Genomic DNA, 17296 nt, shown 5'->3' on the forward strand with positions numbered 1-17296 from the left:
TGAAAAAACCTGCCTTGCACCCAAGCTTTCAGCTGCATCCTGTATGTGCCCTTAACATCACTGGGCTTTCTCCTAGGATCCTGGGAAAGTTAAGGATTGAAAATCCTGCAAGCATACACTATTCCACAGTGCTGGGTTGCATCTAGGGCCGAATTCCCCACAAGGCCACCGAGTCCATGGCCTTGGGGCGGCAGGGAGTAGAGGGACGCACAACCTCTACTCCAGGAGTCTCAAAGTACCGGCCCACGAACCGCTACCATTCGGCTCGCAGCTGACTGTCAAGTCAGGTACGCCGTACCTGACTTGTGGAAACAGCTACACGATCTGCATCTCTGTCTGATGCAGACCGCATAGCTGCTCCTGTCAGCTCCAGCACTCAGTAATTCCTTTCGGCAGGAGCCACAGTCCACTGAGTAGAGTATGTTTTGAAGGCTCGTGAATCACTTTTATTCATTTATGTGTCAAAGTAACACAGTGTTCTGTCTATGCAGGGGTTGTTTAGTATAACAACCACCACAAAAGTCTTTCAGCCTCTTTGTTACATTGTTGCATAGCTCTGCCTATTGCTCCTTTAAGACAGAACTGCCTCAGTCTCTCTGTTGAACTGGTTACATCAGACACCAGACTGGACCTCTTGTCTGCTCACCTACAGACTACTACTTGGCTAGTTCAGACACACCTATGTTTTCAGACGGGGACTATCTCTTTCACAACCTTCAACTCTTGCTCTTGGACATCAATCTGGCACAGCGACCTGTCTGTTCAGACTAGACAGGCTTGGACACATGCTCTCTATGTGTTAAGCTTCAAGCTGCTCATGTAGCGTAGGACTTGAAAATACTCTCTTTTGTGGGCAATCCCAACCTGTCTTTAATCAGTTTCACACCTGTTAAGGGACCCTTTTACTACTGAACTACCACTAGGCGCTATCTGTATCTTTACACAGTGAAAGACTGTACATCTGAGAGTCAGTCTGTATTGTATCTGTGAAAAATAAAGATGGTGGATTAGCAATATAGCGAGCCAGCCCACGGCAACCAAAGGGTTAGGTCGCATTCGACTTTGTGCCCTCTTTCTAAGCATTTAAACATTGTAATACCTTAGTAATAAGGTATTAATAATAAGACATTAGTAATACTGTCATAATAATCTGTTCCATTCATTTTAAATGCACTTCTTATCCTAAAACATACTACTTCAGCAAAATAAACAGTGCTATTTTTTATATGCCAATTTCAACTTTCTAATAAAAGTCAACAGCCAAGCCCTCATCTCCATCTGTGACCACTCCCGTAGTGGCTTAGAGAGCAGTGTCACAGGTAGGCAATTGGTGTCTTAAATGTGTAGGTTGTAATTGACAGTTTAACTTTACCTCTATGTTTTGAGAAAAGCAAAATGGTGGTATCCAGCAGGAAATAACCAAGTTTTGGGGGTGCAGGGCTTTTATCCAAATGCACCAGTAAATTGCTTATAAGCTGTAGTTCATATATGGCAGCACTTTCTGTAAGCAAAGGGAAATATTGCTTTAAAGCAGACCGGCACTTTGTCTATTCAGGGCAAAGAAACAGGTTTGCATTACACCTACAGCATATACCCCCAACATATACTTGTCTTTCCTAATTCGCTTCCCACCTATTTGTTCAGCACCAATGGAAATACCCCAGACATAGTAGCTTGTGAATCCTTCTTGGTGACAGCGTTAAGCTAATCAGTGCTTTACCACAGAGTCCGTAGCCCTGAGTAAGCTGTAACTCTGATTACTTGTTGAGTAAACAAATCTTTGTTTACTGTCTTATGCCTTGAAAGGCCCATTCACACTTGTGCATTGTGACAATGTGCATGTTATTGTTCATTTTTGCAACTACTCTGTGTTGTGTGGTGCACTGTTGTGCCATTCATTGTAAATTACTCTCAAACACACTGCACAGTAGAGTGCAATGCCCCACCCAACACAGCTCACAACAATGCACATATACCGTGTGCTGTGGTACACCGCATTATTAAGAAAAGGATCACGTGCATTTTTTGACACATTGTGTTGCATTGGCAGCCCTTTCATAATGAATAGGCTGTCTTAACAAAGTAACATTGCAAAGTAACATTAGTGGATAGAGCCATAAAGACTAGAGGTGCACCGAAATGGAATTTTGAGACCAAAAATAAAAATGTTGTCCGGCCAAAACAAAAAATGTTTGTTTTTTTTCCCAACCTTTTTTAAAAAAAATGTAATTATTTTTTCATTTTATTTTTATTTTTTGTTACTTTACTGTTGGGGGCTCTAAGGAAACATCATGGGTCTAAACACACCCCTGATATTTCCCTTTTAAAATAGCCCCAGCACTAAATGAACATGAATCCTCTATGCCGAGTGTTCCTGTTCATTCATAACTTGTGGATATAGTATGAGCTACTGTGTCCACAATCATGAATGAACAGTTAGTGATGTAGATCACTTCCCATAACTGGTACATAGTGCGAGCTACTATATCCAGTTATTTACAAACATTTGGCAATCAGCTGATCGCCGAATGTTTGTACTCCAAATGACAAATAGCACCTTGCGCCAAACCCTGTGTAGCTGCAAGCACTATAAGAACTGTTACCCTTTAAATGTATCAAATGATAATAATGTGCTGCACTTCAACTATAAATAAACAAATCTCTATAATAAATATGTGCCAAACAACACATGCAATCAAAGTGTTCACAATTGCTTTTCTTGTAAATATCAATCCTAAATAATATAATTCTGGAAAGTTCACTCATATATTCCGTGTTCAGATGTGCACAAATGTGGAATCACACATATAAAGTGCTCAAGATTTATTCTTCCACAGTGAAAGTTCTTTATATAACGTCCATTCACCAACTCCAATTATTACCCAGGTGCTCACCCCTCTCAGTGGGCCGCTCACTTTATAATTAGACCAGCCGGTCTAAAACCACTTTAAAGGATCTCCAATTGGTCTTATTTCAATGTTTTTACTCCGCTCTCCATCCTTAATCGGCAGAGTGGTGCGGCAGGAGAGCTCCACCTCCTGTGACATCACAGAGCTTTCCTCCATTCACTGCTCTCCATCCTGATACATTAGGTGTGGGAGAAGAGCTCGGCCTCCTGTAACGATAGCACCACTCCCTATCCTGACACAGGAGGAATAGCCGGGAAGTGTGGGAGGAGAGCTCGGCCCCCTGCAACGCTGACAACAATCTCCTTCCCCACCGCTAGGCATCCTGAAACCCTCTCTCCTCCCCGCTCGGTGCTGGCCACTGCATCAGAAGACAGACCGCCACCAAGTGTGGAGAAGAGAAGCTGTGAAAAACTAGATTTTCCAGTGCCAGTTTCGGCCAAAATGTTTTGCCGGCCGCAATTTCGGTGCATCCCTAATAAAAAAAACATTAAATATATATTAAAATTAGTTTAGGTTTCTTTTTGATTGGCATAGGCACCAAACATTTGCCTGCTATGCAACTGGAAAGAGCAAAACTTCTAACAATTAGTTGAAACCAGTAGGTTACAGCTGCTTAATACTGACACACACACACAGCATTGATCACATTCCTTTGTTTTTCATTACTTTTATATGGGGAAATCACTAAAACTTCTGTATTCAATTGTCTAAAAATGGCACAGTGGGAATAGCTGGTAAATATTTTCATGTAGTTTACATGCATTTTTGTGACAAAGAATATCTTATTATTAGTTCTGGAGTCAGTGGGTATTTATTCACTATACTTTAGTTTGTGAAATGAAACCCCTTAGTGTTTTCATGCTGACATGTGCTGTCTTTCAGAGGGAGAACAGGAAGAAGAATGGCTCAAGGAAGCTGGTCTGTCCACTCTATTTGGCGAGGGTTCCGCTGATTCTCAGGAGAGCATGGTGTTGTTAGCTACTCTGACCAAGACTCAGTCTGCAGCTGTCCAAAAGAGAATTGATACTTTCTCACAGACGTTGAGGAAAAAAAACAAGCATCATCAGATTCCTGATGTCAGGGATGTGTTCAAGCAGCCGGCAGTCTTAAAAGACAAAGTATGTACAAGCTGCTGTCTTTAACTCTTTGTGGCTAGATGGTTCTCTTTGCATGACTTTACGGTGGGGGTCAAAGCTGCTTGTATTTCAGAGAACTCTTTAAAATGCAATGCGATGTATGCCAAAAATTCAAATGAATATCGCCAGGTCACATAAATTGAGGGTAAGGGTAAGTGACCTAGGCAGCTGTGGTGACACTAAAAATCCCATTATGCCTTTGCCTCTGGGAGTCATGCCTGTGGATGTTAGATTCTTGCAATGACTCATGGGACTAGTAGTTCCACAACAGCTGGGGTGCCAAGGTTGCCTACCCATGTATTAGACTGTTAAATTAAAGTGGAAATTCAGTATTCTTTTAGTTGTGGATATAGTAGGGAGGGGTAGCACTGCTTGTCTGTTAAACTGATGTCTACCTGCTGGAGAGCTTTGGCCTCAATTCTGGTTTTGGTTTTAACACAGGAATCTCTCCAAAAACTGGCATACAGACAAAATAAAAACACTGGTCTACAAATTTTGTGAAACTATTGACCTCTGAGATAAAATGTGTAAATCCTTACATATTTTTATTAGATGAATTAGAAAACAGGCGATACAGGTGCTGGTTGGCTAAAGTTTTCACGATATTTCACAAATAGATTTATACACAGGCGAGTATATTTGCCTACAAGGGAGGGAGGTGTCTGATGATCATGATGGCTCGTAACTTCTCGACAAAGTACGGTAGAACAATGAAAATGGTAGCACATGGAAGTGTATACATGTATCTTCATTTGAGACTAAAGATTATTACCTGTCATTTATTGTTCTTTTATTGCAAGGTACATTTGTCTTGGTCAGATTTACACATCATACAGTTACATCTGGTGCTTGTGAAAGTGTCAGTGCCTAACATTTCCAAGGAACAGTTGCGTGATAGTTTCCCTCAGAACCCAAGATGCCTCGAAACTGTAAACAACACAGATAACTTCTGCTACATTTGTGTCGAGGTTACATTTACATCTCAGAAGTGCAGTATGATGGCAGTGGTAGAAAAGGTATACCACCTACATTTTGGATTTAAAATAGGGGATCAGGACAAGAGTTGGGCCCCTCATTATTGCTGCATTACATTTGCAACTTATCTGCATCATTGGCTAAACAAGAAGAAAAATCCATGCCTTTTGAAGTCCCAATGGTTTGGAGGGAACCCACCAATCACAGTAGCGACTGCTATTTTTGCATGGTTCCCCAATTGCGAAAGGGATCTCAAGAAAGAAGTGGACCGTGGAATATCCAAACATTCCATCTGCACTGCCTCCTGTACCCCATTGTGAGGACTTGCCTATTCCAGATCCACCAGAATCCTACTTGCTAAATTCAGATGATAATAAAGATGATGAGCAGGATGCAGCTGATCTGGGGCCAGCGGACCCAAACTTTAGCCCACCGTATGCGCCTCCTGAAGCACATCTAATTTCACAGAGTGAACTAAATGACCTGGTCAGGGATTTTGAATTGCCTAAGAGTAAGGCAAAGCTACTAGGCTCCAGATTACAACAGTGGAACCTCTTACAGCCCTTAACATTACCCACTATCTAAATGAATAGAGATTGTTCCTAGATTCATCTAAAACTAGTCTAAAAGCTTTTTTATTGCACAATGGCAATGTTTTGCTGTCCGTTCCTGTCGGACATGCAGTTCACATGAAAGAAACATACAAAAACATAAAACAGCTGCTGAGGTGTATAAAGTATGAGGAACATCAGTGGCAGCTCTGTGGTGATTTGAAAGTTGTTGCCCTGTTGCTTGGCCTGCAAAGTGGATACACAAAGTACTGCTGTTTCCTATGTATGGGACAGTCAAGCCAGAGATTCTCATTATGTCATGAAAGACTGGCTATCACAACCGTCCTGGGAGCCAGAAAAATGTAATGTTCAAAATTCAGCTCTTGTAAACTCTCAGAAAATGTTGTTAGCACCGTTGCATATAAAGCTGGGGCTGATAAAGAACTTTGTAAAGGCTATGGACAAAACAAAACCAGGTTTCCAATATCTCTAGGAAAAGTTTCCAAGACTCAGTGAAGCCAAAATCAATGAAGGTGTCTTTTTCGGTCCACAGATTCGAGAACTTCTCCGAGATGACAAGTTTGATTGTCTGTTGCGTGGCAAGGAAAAGAAGGCATGGGAAGCCTTCAAGCCTGTGGCAACGGATTTTCTCGAGAACAGGAAGGCTGATGTCTATGAAAAACACATGGAACATTTGCTTAGGTCCTATAAAGCACTTGGTGCAAAAATGTCACTGAAAATTCACTTCTTACACTCGCATTTAGACTATTTCCCTTTGAACTGAGGGGCAGTAGGTGATGAGCATGGGGATAGATTCCACCCGGATACCTCAGGCATGGAGAAAAGATACCAAGGGAAATGGAGTCCGTCCATGCTTGCCGGTTACTGCTGGAATCTCTCCAGGGATGATCCTACTGCAGTTCACAAGAGAAAAGCCAAAAAGCGCATTTTACATACCGAAGATGGAAGATGGAACCTTGTCATTTAATCTGATATTAGTGCTTGTCAGTTTTTCATGCAAAAAGCATGAAAATGTTACATGAAAACCAATAAATGAATGGAAAGTTATGTTATTTGTATCAATAAAAACATACATTTATAATGATTGTTGTGGCACCATTCTCATTGCTATATCACATTTTGCAGAAAAGTTATGAAGCATAATCGTACATCCCCCTCATAATTTTGAATTATTTTGATGCAATTTTGACTTAAAGCTGTATCTTGGAAACTGGAGCCAATTAATTTTCCTTTATTAGTGAGCCAATTCTGGTAAAATGTAGCTACTCTCATTTCCGAGGCTTTCTCCTTGTAGACCAGTGAAATCGAACAGAGGTTCTAATTGTACCCTACTTTACTTAAAATGTGTTCTTTTTCCTGTTAGTGTCTTGATTGAACAGGTTCCATTAACTCTGTGAACCAGTAACCACACCAGAAGTGAGGGGAAATATGCCCAGTAAACACAGAAAATTAAGGCTTGATAGTGGTTCTAGCACTATAACCAAAAAGTTTTAGTTTTTTTTTGAATTTCTACTTTAATTTGGAATTACATATGTATGCAACTTTTATATGTGAAAATAACTGGTAATCGAAGAAATGCATTGATGCAAACACTTAGTAATCACAAATAGTAATCACAAATTATGAAGCCAAATTATGAAGCCACTCCTAAGACCTTTGCAGTCTTCAGCTCGCAGGTACCTACCCCTGCAGGGTCCATTCCTTTCACACACCATTCAGCAAAGTTCTGGAGCAGCACACCACTGGGAAAGGGTAAAATCAACTTCATTGTTCAGCTCAAGTACAGACACTCCACTCTGGACCCTCCCTCTGGCATGTTTTGCCCATACTGGGCCTTAATCATAGTGCAGTCATTTTCTAAATGATTAAGCCCCAGCAGGGTTTGAAACAAGCTTGTGTTGTACAATAAAGTTGATTTGACCCTTTAGAAGTGGTGTTCAACTGTAAAACTTTACAGAATGATGCAAGAACTTCTGTTTTATCAGTTTATAGTACTGGCTGTCTGTGCTGTGCATTGCAACTAATCACATTAGAACAGTGTTCATGAAATGATAGCACACAGTGATTTGTCAGTGGGCAAAACTTCCACTTTTCCTTTTCTCCAGCCACCATGAACCTTTTATTTGAAGAACATCCTTGAATGTGAGTATGTATACTAGATATTAACTTATGTTACAAGAAGGCATTAAAGCAGAACTAGACCCACCAATTTAATAGCCTCCCTAAACCGTTACGTTCAATGCATGCCAACTGTCAAGGTTGCCAGAGTGCTTATTTCAGCTCTCAATCGAACTTTCAATCTCTCAAATGGCTGATGTCATCGCTAATCACATTTGCAGCACCATGTTAACTGCAATCCCAATAGAGGCTTAGATTGCACTTTCCTTGACTGTAAGGAATAGGAGATTGTAGTTCCGCTTTAATAAAACGCTCAACTCATTACCGCCAATGTTAAAAACATATCCATATCAATGAACTAATAACAATATCATTGTCGTTGTTGAAATGTACTCATCTCAAAGCCACCGGTCTTGATAAAATAATGATTTGCCCATTTCAGTACAGCAACTGTTAATTAAATAGCATGCTCCTCTGTGTCAGAGCTGTTTAAAAAATACATACACATTACAAAGTTATAGCCAAATCTATAGTGGCATGTTGTTCATATGACCATGTGCACTGCAGCATTATAAATGTGAATTCTCCTTACTATGCATTTGTGGAGAATCTATCCTTCCTCTTTTAATTTCTGGATCATACAGCTCCTAATGAGCTCTGTACTTGGGTGCAGCAGGGTTATTCTTCACCCCCTACTCTGCATAGTAGAAAGTTTGTAAAATTCAGGCTGGGCCTTATTTGCATAGGACCATTTATTGGAGGGTAGTGCTTGTAGGATAGTGAGAATGTATGGAGCTGCATTAGCCTGAGGCCACAACTTCTAGAATTTGGCATCGTGTCAACTGACTGGCTTTCTTTATTGACATGCAGTGCCCGTTGGCTCTCTAGTCATAACATGGCACTTGATGAGCAGGTGTTATTAAAGATTTCCCAAAATCAAGGAATATGGTAGTATGTCGAAAGACCTCAAGGTTGGTTGACACCTCTATAGTATACGGTGCCCATTTCCTTAAGTTATGCTCACTTACTGAGCTCCAGGGTTATCTATACCCTACTCTACGGTATACAGGGCTTATGTTTAGGCATTTTTTGGACATCCTATCCAATAGGCTCTCCTATGTTAGCCCTGTATTCTTCTCTCATGTCTGTTCCTCTCCTGCAGGGATCTCAAATAACAAAACTGTGCAGTTATTTACATCTAGCATGTTAATGATATTGCATTAATGTGGGAGAGGGCTGATAGTTGGATCTAAAGGAGATGCTCACAAGTCTCTTGTTGTGTAATCTAATTATGCTGCAACAGAACCGTGTGCTTGGCTAGTGACATTTGTGTGCCGTAAGTCTAGGATTTAATTTTACCAATGATGGGCCATGTGCAGTGTCTCACTTCCCAGGAACATTTAAAATAAACCTGCCTAAATCCCAGGCAGTAGATATACAGTATATAGCTAAAGTTATCTGCAAATATCTTGTAAAAGTCGGGCACTGCCCCACCTTCTACTAACACAGAAGCCTTTCTGTAGGTCCTTTTATGTACTGGGCAACCTCACTGACCAACAGGGGGCTGGAGGGTGTGAGGTCCAGGTTTAAATGCTACAGGAAATTTTAAGATTTGCTTAAAACTTTGTTTGCCTATATGTTTGCATTTACTGATCACTTTGACATGCCATGCTTACTGAACGAAACCTCTGTGTTTGTGACATGTTTACTTCAGCTACTGTTAAGGAAATTTTTAATTTTTTTAATCATTTTGGTTTCTCCTATTCATGTATCTAGTATTTTGTTTATACCTTACCACATTGCTGATTTATGTTTCCATATGTTTGCGTTTTCATCACTATGCACCTCTACACTGAGCCATAGTAGAAGGAATATGGCTGATATTGATATTGCTATTTGGTATACATTTTAGGATGAAGGTTTAAATGTGTTTCAGTCTGCCAAAACAAGTGAAGCAGTACAAGAAGAGCCTGAAGAAAAATCAGATGGTATGTTTAAAATGCATTACACTTTCCAAAATCTCACAGTATGATTCAGGACAAAACATCCTAACAAATGTAATCTTTGCCAAAATTGGCAGGTTAATAATTAGCCATATTTATAGAAGCCTCTTTTCTTTATTTCATGTAGGTTGCTAAAACCAAATTAAAGGAGATCAGCCATGAGAGAAATATGTAGACTTCCAATGCTACCTAGGGTTAGTTAGCTGGCTATCATCCTGACCCACTTGTTCTGATTATTTGAGTGCCTGTCCCATAAAGAGTATTCAAATGTAGACTTTTGGCTTTATTCTGACTGTCATGATCTGTATAATTGTTCCAGGACGTTGACTTCAAAATAGAGACTATCCTGTTTGAATGATTTGGGAGAGATGAAAGGAATACATGTATGTCTGATAATTAGATTGGATCTGTGTCATCAGTCTTTGGGATAATGTTCTTGTCTGTGATGGTGGAAGCATGAAGAGGGTTTTCAGCTGATGCTTCTGTTTACTGATCAGTCTGCTATCCTTTCTTACCTCTAGAAGCTGAATGGAGTAACCCCACTCCAGGTCAGTCAACTCTACAACCTTAGGGCTTGGCATGTGTGCTAGTTTGGGTGCTGATCTGTCTCATTTCCGACCAGTTAAATGTCCATAGTAAGGGTTCAACAGAACCGCTGCTGCCGTACATGTGTCCAGACAGTGCCGATGCGCTTGATCAAGCCGCATCACACTGTTCCTTTTTCTTTTTTTTTTGTTAGAACTTAAGTGAAATGTCACAATTTACATTTCATTATGTTCTCTGGGCTCACCGCAATGCAATGCAGTTGTACTGCGTCTTATTGTGGTGCATGCCGTACTTTTTTAAGCGCACACCAGTGGTGTGAATTTGCCTTGTCTTGTGTTTGGGCTGTGCTGAAAAAAATGGCCAGTGCAGCCCAAACGCAGATGGTATGAATGAGCCCTGAAGAAAGACAGCATAACATACAAATTATAATTATCTTCTTTATTAAGTAGAACAAAAAATGAAAAAAAGGCCTCAGTCATGAAGGGGTTAAAACACAGTAATAGAAGCACGAGACATATAAAAACCATCGACCTTAAATTTATTGCCAGTTTAATAAAAAAGACAGTAAACATTTACTTTGTGTTCTATCCCACTTTACTCTGACCCTCCTTAACTATAGTTTCTAGTTAAGACTAAAGATTAATGTGTTTAATGCTCATTGTGTTGAGGCAGCCCATGGAAAATAATGAGCTGTCAATCTGTATTGCACTGCAGCACACTTTGGAGTGCCATTCAAAATGAATGCCATTCAAACCAAAGCACACAGATGTAAATGGGCCCTTAAGGATTGTGAGTATGGGGTCAAGCTGCAGAAGCAGGGGTGTAACTGCAAATAATTCCAATGGCAAACATTGATCACTTCCCCACAGTGAGGAAGTAGTGTCATGGGTAATGACAACTGCCCAAATGCCCTGTTAAAATAAACCTATTTAAAAATGCTATATGAAGGGATTCCTCTGACCTGAGGAATACCTAAGCCACTGAACTGTGACAATCAGTTAGGCCTTGTTTACATGGGCAGGAGACTCCACTGCCCCTCTGAAAAGCATAATGCTTGAAAGTCTTTTGGGGTGCGGTTGACAGCCAGTTAATAGGCATTCAGGAGGCGATACTGCTGCCTCCCGAATTGCCTGTTTTTCCCCTCTATTTTTTTTTTTCTTCCATGGAGGAATTTACATTAAAATACTGCAGTTTTCGGTGCGGCCCCATTGACTACAATGGCCACGATTGGTAACTGGTACCTCTGGTCGGGGGCAGTAAAAACACAGATCGATTGCCTGTTTTTAATGCCCCTTTGCTGCTTGTGTAAGTGAGGCCTTAGGGAAGGACTCCTACTAGTATTTTTATTTTTTTATTTTTTTTAAAGGGAGGTCACTATCCTGAAGTGCCTATCCTATGGCAATTGAGTACCATGGAAAATGTGCCATGCAGAGAGCTTATTTACCTTAAAAGTGATATCACAGTTGACATGAACCCACTGGGATAAAGTGAAACTTGATTTGTGAAGTAAAGGCTTGCAGGTGGAAGGACAGGATTCTTTCCTGCACAGCTATGCAGGTCATTGAAGATGTTGTTACTTGGACAATAGTAATGTCTTTCCACTGTATTGCCAATATTAATTGGCAGATGTTTGAACAGGTGGCCAGAGTTTGTATCAACAACTGGGGCAAGGTATGTGTGTAATATGTATAAAATGAATGCCGGACTAAATCTTTGATGTATCAGATGATCTAGGTAGTATACCACCTCAAGATACAAACGAACAGACAAGCCCTGCTGAAGATGTCCCTCTTCCTGAAACTGACATCAATCTGGAGATTTCATTTGCCGAGCAGGCTTCCAATGTCAAAGAGTTTCCTGGAGTTAGAAATGAGAAGGAAGATGACTCTTTTTTACCAGTGAGTTGCCCTTTTATGTTCTGAAAGTGCCTAAATGCGTGTTACTGTGCCATAATACCGAAACCTCTTTCTCAGCAATAATGTGAGCTTCATCCAGTGCTTCCTTTATACCTTTTTCTGGAACCCCAACAAGTATGTAGAATTATTTAATCCATTTACACTTTAAAACAGAATCTTCCATTCGCAAGTGCCTATGGAGTCGGTACTTGACTGTTAGCGGCTCACATCTGTTTCAATGTGGCTACCTTGTGCAAAAAGTATGCTTATCAGGTTTTCATTCCACATACAGTATACAAAATATATGTTGTGTATAATTTATGTAATCTCAATATCTAGGTTAATAATACATCACTGTGTATTAAATAAAGTAGTATGTCCTCTTTAATTCTATTATAGCAATTCATACTTCACAGTCTTGGGCAATAATTTGGCTGATGTGTTTTGTTTATAACCATTTTAGTTATATTAATTTTATACTTTTAATTGCAAATTATAAAAGTGAACTTTGTTTAGTTATTGTGCAGGTGTCTCCATATCTGTTGCAGTTGTTTTTACTTACCAGAATGATGTATAACGTACTCTTATCTCCAATGCTAAATATAAGATTCTATTATTCTATCAAGCTTTCTAATTATCATAAAACTGTGAGTTATAATGTGAGGAACAGCGCTGTTTATGAGAACATCTTCCCCTTTTTTATTTAGTCTCTACATCAGTGCATCTTGTTGTGTTCATGATTTTTATGACTCTCTTGTCTTCAATATGTGCCCATATCTATGTGATTACCTTTTAGGATTTATGTGAAGAACATTTGCAGTATTACTGTAATTTGGGTTTCTTGGTAATTACTCTATGTACCTATTTATTCTGGCACAATAACCCTTAATCATTTGTAGCTCTCACCCCCGAAGGAGCCGCTGGATATGAACTAGGGCTCTCCTACCTGTTTTGCCAGCCCCCGGCCCTTTTCTCAGCTCCAGCAACACCGACACTTCAGCATAGAAACAGGCTTGAGTCTTAGAGTCTATTTAGCATTTATTGCACATTAGCAACTAGGAGAGAGGGTTAGGGTTGCAGGATACCCGAGTAATCAAAAATAGAGGACGGTGATTTCTCCCTTAGCTTGTAACAGTAGCACAAGGTCCTATATGAGTGACCAGTAACAAGTAATAGCACCAGAGAACAACCAGGAATCTGACAGCCGGCGGCCCCCTCTCTCCTCAGCACTCGGCCATGCTGCTGTGACAGCGGCTCCCTGCTCCGCCCCTCCTACCAGCTTCAGGGCTTCCTTCACTTCTTCTCGGATCCCCGCTGCATACAGGCTGGGCAGAGCAGCGGGGATTCAGAGGAAAAGCTGCAGGCTGAGCTCTGTGCATTGCTGAGCGGCGGAGGATCGGTGCATATCAGTGATATGTTCTGATGCACAGTAAGTTACATGCTCACTGGATTTTTGGCAGGATAAACAGGTAGTTTTTGCAATCATAACAAATAACTGGAATGTTTGGTATATTTAAAAGACCAATCTGGGGAAAATAAGTAAACTTCATTGTTGGGGTTTTACCATAGATTTAATAATATTTCTAACAATTCAGGCTGTGAGTGAGATTTTCAGACTATGCACTGTAATGCTATTCATGATATAGAGCAGCCTTTATGATTCGGGGATCTCAACTAATATACTAAGCCTTGTTCTTATTTATTTATTAATGGCATGGTTCTTGACAAAATGGGCTCTCACATAATTGATAGTGTCCTGTTTCTTAGAACTTCAGATTTCCACAAGATAAAACTGGAATCACTAAGATTGGTGACTTAGCCCCGCAGGATATGAAAAAGGTGACTTCTCTAGCGCTCATCGAGCTGACTGCACTGTATGATGTCCTAAATACAGACCTTAAATTTCAAAGAGCTGCAAAAGTAAAAGTTAAAGGTTAGTGTTATCAAAAATTATTTGACATTGGTCCTGCCTATGCACTGCCACTTCATAGTAATTAGATTTACATATACTTTAATCAAAGAATGTAGTATTTGTTGTTTAATTGCAATAATAGTATTCTCCCACTGACAACTTCACATATACATCGATAGGTCATAACATTATGACCACTGAGAGGTGAAGTGAATAATAACATTGATTATCTCGTTATAATGGCACCTTGCGTTACATATTAGGCAGCAAGTGAACATTTTGTCTCTGAAGTTAATGTATTGGATTTGAGTGACTATGACAGGGACTAAATTGTGATGGTTAGACGACTGGGTCATCAAAACTGCAGCTCTTGTGAGATGTTCCTGGTCTGAAGTGGTCAGGACCTACCCAATGGGGTACAGGGAAGGAAAACCGGTAAACAGGGTCATGGAAACTTACAGAACTTAAAGTATCTGCTACTGACAACTTGGTGCCAGATACCACAGCATACCTTCAGAGGTCTAGTGGAGTCTATGCCTCAACGGGTCAGGGCTGTTTTGGTGACAAAAGGGGACCTACTCAATATTAGGTGTGTGGTCATCATGTTATAGCTGATTGGTGTATATCTGGTCCTGTAATCGTAATGGGCTTTCACAGTATTGTCATATAGGTACATATTTTAGTCGAGTGACCCTGTCCAAATGCTATATGTTTATTTAATACATTGGGAAAGGTTTGGTGGAGGCTGATGTCAGACAGGTGATTCTACTGTTAGAAATAGTTCACCAGTGACTAGATTGCAATAAAGAGGCTTGCTTGTCTGTAATCGTTCCCTCAGTAGCCAGATGCAAGATGAATCTCTAACGTTAGCGATGGGAGCAAGTTCTCGCCGTCTCCGCTACAGAGGGAGTGAGGGAGAGATTTCATAGGGACAAACAGGCAGCCTCTTAGAAATCCTGCTGCTAGCGATTGTGACAAATCAGCAGTGTCAGGATTGCTAGTGTCAGAGTTGCCCATCTGACAGCCTTACAATGAAAGTTATATTTCTCTTCAGCCTATTTGTTTTTTTAGATGTTAGTTTTTAAAGTGACACTAAACTCAGGCGCTAAATCATAAAAATGCATTCAAGTACCCTAACTATTAATAACAATGTATCTTATTTGTGTATCATGCAGCTGTAGATCCTCAAATCATCTCTGAATTGGTGCTGACACTGTCCTTCCTTCTGGAGGGTGGCTCCTTTTGTTCCCCATAGTACCTGTGTGGTAAAGTAACCACCGCTTCAAGCTCACTCCCATGATGGACTACAATCTCACATTTAGTTTGCTAATTTGTATTGAGATTGTAGTCCATCACGGGAATGGGCTTGGAGGGGTGGCTACTTTACAACACACACAGGGAGCATAGGGAACCAAAGTAGCCACCCTCCAGAAGAAAGAAGAGTGTCAGCACCAATTCAGAGATGATTGGAGGATATACAGCTGAGTGATACACAAATAACATACATTTTTGCTAAGGTATTTGAATGCGTTTTTAAGGTTTAACTCCAGAGTGGAGTGTCATTTTAATGTTGGCATTTTACATGTATATACTATACATGTTTGGAAAGCTGTATTAAAATGTTATGTGGTTTGTCTTATGTAGAGACTGGAGTTTTCCGGGTACCTCTATCTGCTTTGTTGGAACAAGATCAGAAGAAAGAACCAGGCACAAAGGTCCCACTCATCCTTCAAAGTGTAGGTCATTTTTAGCCCATCTTTTATTGAAGATTTTTACAGATATTAGATACATCCTCTTAGTGAAAACAAAGGAAACACACATTCCTGTCTGTACATTTAAAAAAATGTAGGTTTGTAGGATAAAAATTAATAAGAGGTCACCATTCAAGAATAACTGCACCTAAAGAAAAAGAACCATTTTGAATGAAGTTATTCTTGAAGGTTGACCCATTATTTAATGAGGTTCAGGGGTGTGGGGAGTTGGGGGATGTTGGGTGTTGATTCCTATACTGGATCCTTACAGATTTTTCAAACTCCAGTAATGAGATGTTCCCACACTGTAGTATAGCAGTGACAGCTTACTGCCCGTTCCCACTGCGCGATATGCAAATCACACGTTTGTCGCGCGATTTGCATATTGCGCGATATCGCGAGATTTACCACGCGATATCGCGTTCAAGCTTGCATTGAGCAAGCTTGAATCGCGGCTAAATCCGCTCCAAAAAGGGTCCTGCTGTAGCGACACACGACCCGCGACAGCAGGACCCTTTGCCCCATTGAAATGCATTGGAGCGCGATATCGCGCGGTAATTTGCCGCGATATTGCGGGAATTACCGCACGATAAATAGCTCAATGTGAACGTGGCTTTAAAGAAAACCTGTCATTAAAGGAAAATGGTCCCTGCCCCTGCTGTTATGCTGGCTCTTGTACTTTCCTAATTCCTGAATTACTGATTCAGACAAAGTGTCAAAAGAGGAGTCCGAAGTGTTCATCTGTATAATCTGATCTGGATCTTAGCTCTGAGCCAGTGATTAAAGGCCTATTTGAATCAACCCGCACACTAAAATTACCCTTTTTAGTATTCGGTCTGATGTCCACTGTGTGCCATCGTTGGGGAGGTCAGTGTGTTATGTTACAAAGCAAGAAACCGTTTAACTTTTTTCTTTCTTTTCTTTTTTTTAAACTTTAGTGAAATGTCAAAATGATATTTCATTATTACAGTATGTATCCACTACAGCTCAGCTGTGGTGCGGTGACCGGCACCAACATGAGGTGATGCACAGTATGGAAAAATGCATGTTTGCAAATTTTCACACTGCACTGCAACCCACCTCAAGGCAGCATTGTAGTGTGAACAGTGTACATAGAAAACAATTTCTGTTTCACGTGCCTTTGTGGTGACTGGCATTGATCAGGTGCTAAAAAATACCAGACACCGCACATTGTGTGACTGAGCCTTAGAAAGCATTGAACACAGTTGGTCACCTTTAAAACCAGACTTTTGGCATTTTCAGAAGGAGAACACCAATGGCAGCTCCCATACTTCTATGACAGGTTTACTATAACTTTAATGCTGAACTCAGTTGCCACATCCTTAAAGGTGAATTCTGTTTTAGATCGACACAGAAACAAGATATGAAATTACAATATCATTCCTGTGGTTTCTGCATATTGGGCACTGAAAGTTATTCTGAAAAGTTGAACTTAGTTTGCCTCAGCTAGGTGGTGGT

At 40.4% G+C, this 17296-nt stretch overlaps 1 protein-coding gene across 1 annotated transcript in view; it reads left to right on the forward strand.

Moving 5' to 3' along the window:
* The window catches only part of ARHGAP18 (Rho GTPase activating protein 18), a gene marked incomplete at its 3' end in the record, with an annotated part of 102813 nt that overhangs the window by 71488 nt on the left and 14029 nt on the right, over positions 1-17296 (forward strand). The window contains exons 3-7 of the mRNA XM_018568945.1: positions 3792-4027; positions 9623-9698; positions 11985-12157; positions 13922-14087; positions 15711-15802. Of these exons, the coding sequence (XP_018424447.1) occupies positions 3792-4027; positions 9623-9698; positions 11985-12157; positions 13922-14087; positions 15711-15802 (743 nt within the window). The remainder of the gene's footprint in view (positions 1-3791; positions 4028-9622; positions 9699-11984; positions 12158-13921; positions 14088-15710; positions 15803-17296) is intronic.

The sequence above is a fragment of the Nanorana parkeri genome, unplaced genomic scaffold (assembly GCF_000935625.1).
Source record: "Nanorana parkeri isolate BGI_ZX_2015 unplaced genomic scaffold, ASM93562v1 scaffold1264, whole genome shotgun sequence".
Taxonomy (NCBI): domain Eukaryota; kingdom Metazoa; phylum Chordata; class Amphibia; order Anura; family Dicroglossidae; genus Nanorana; species Nanorana parkeri.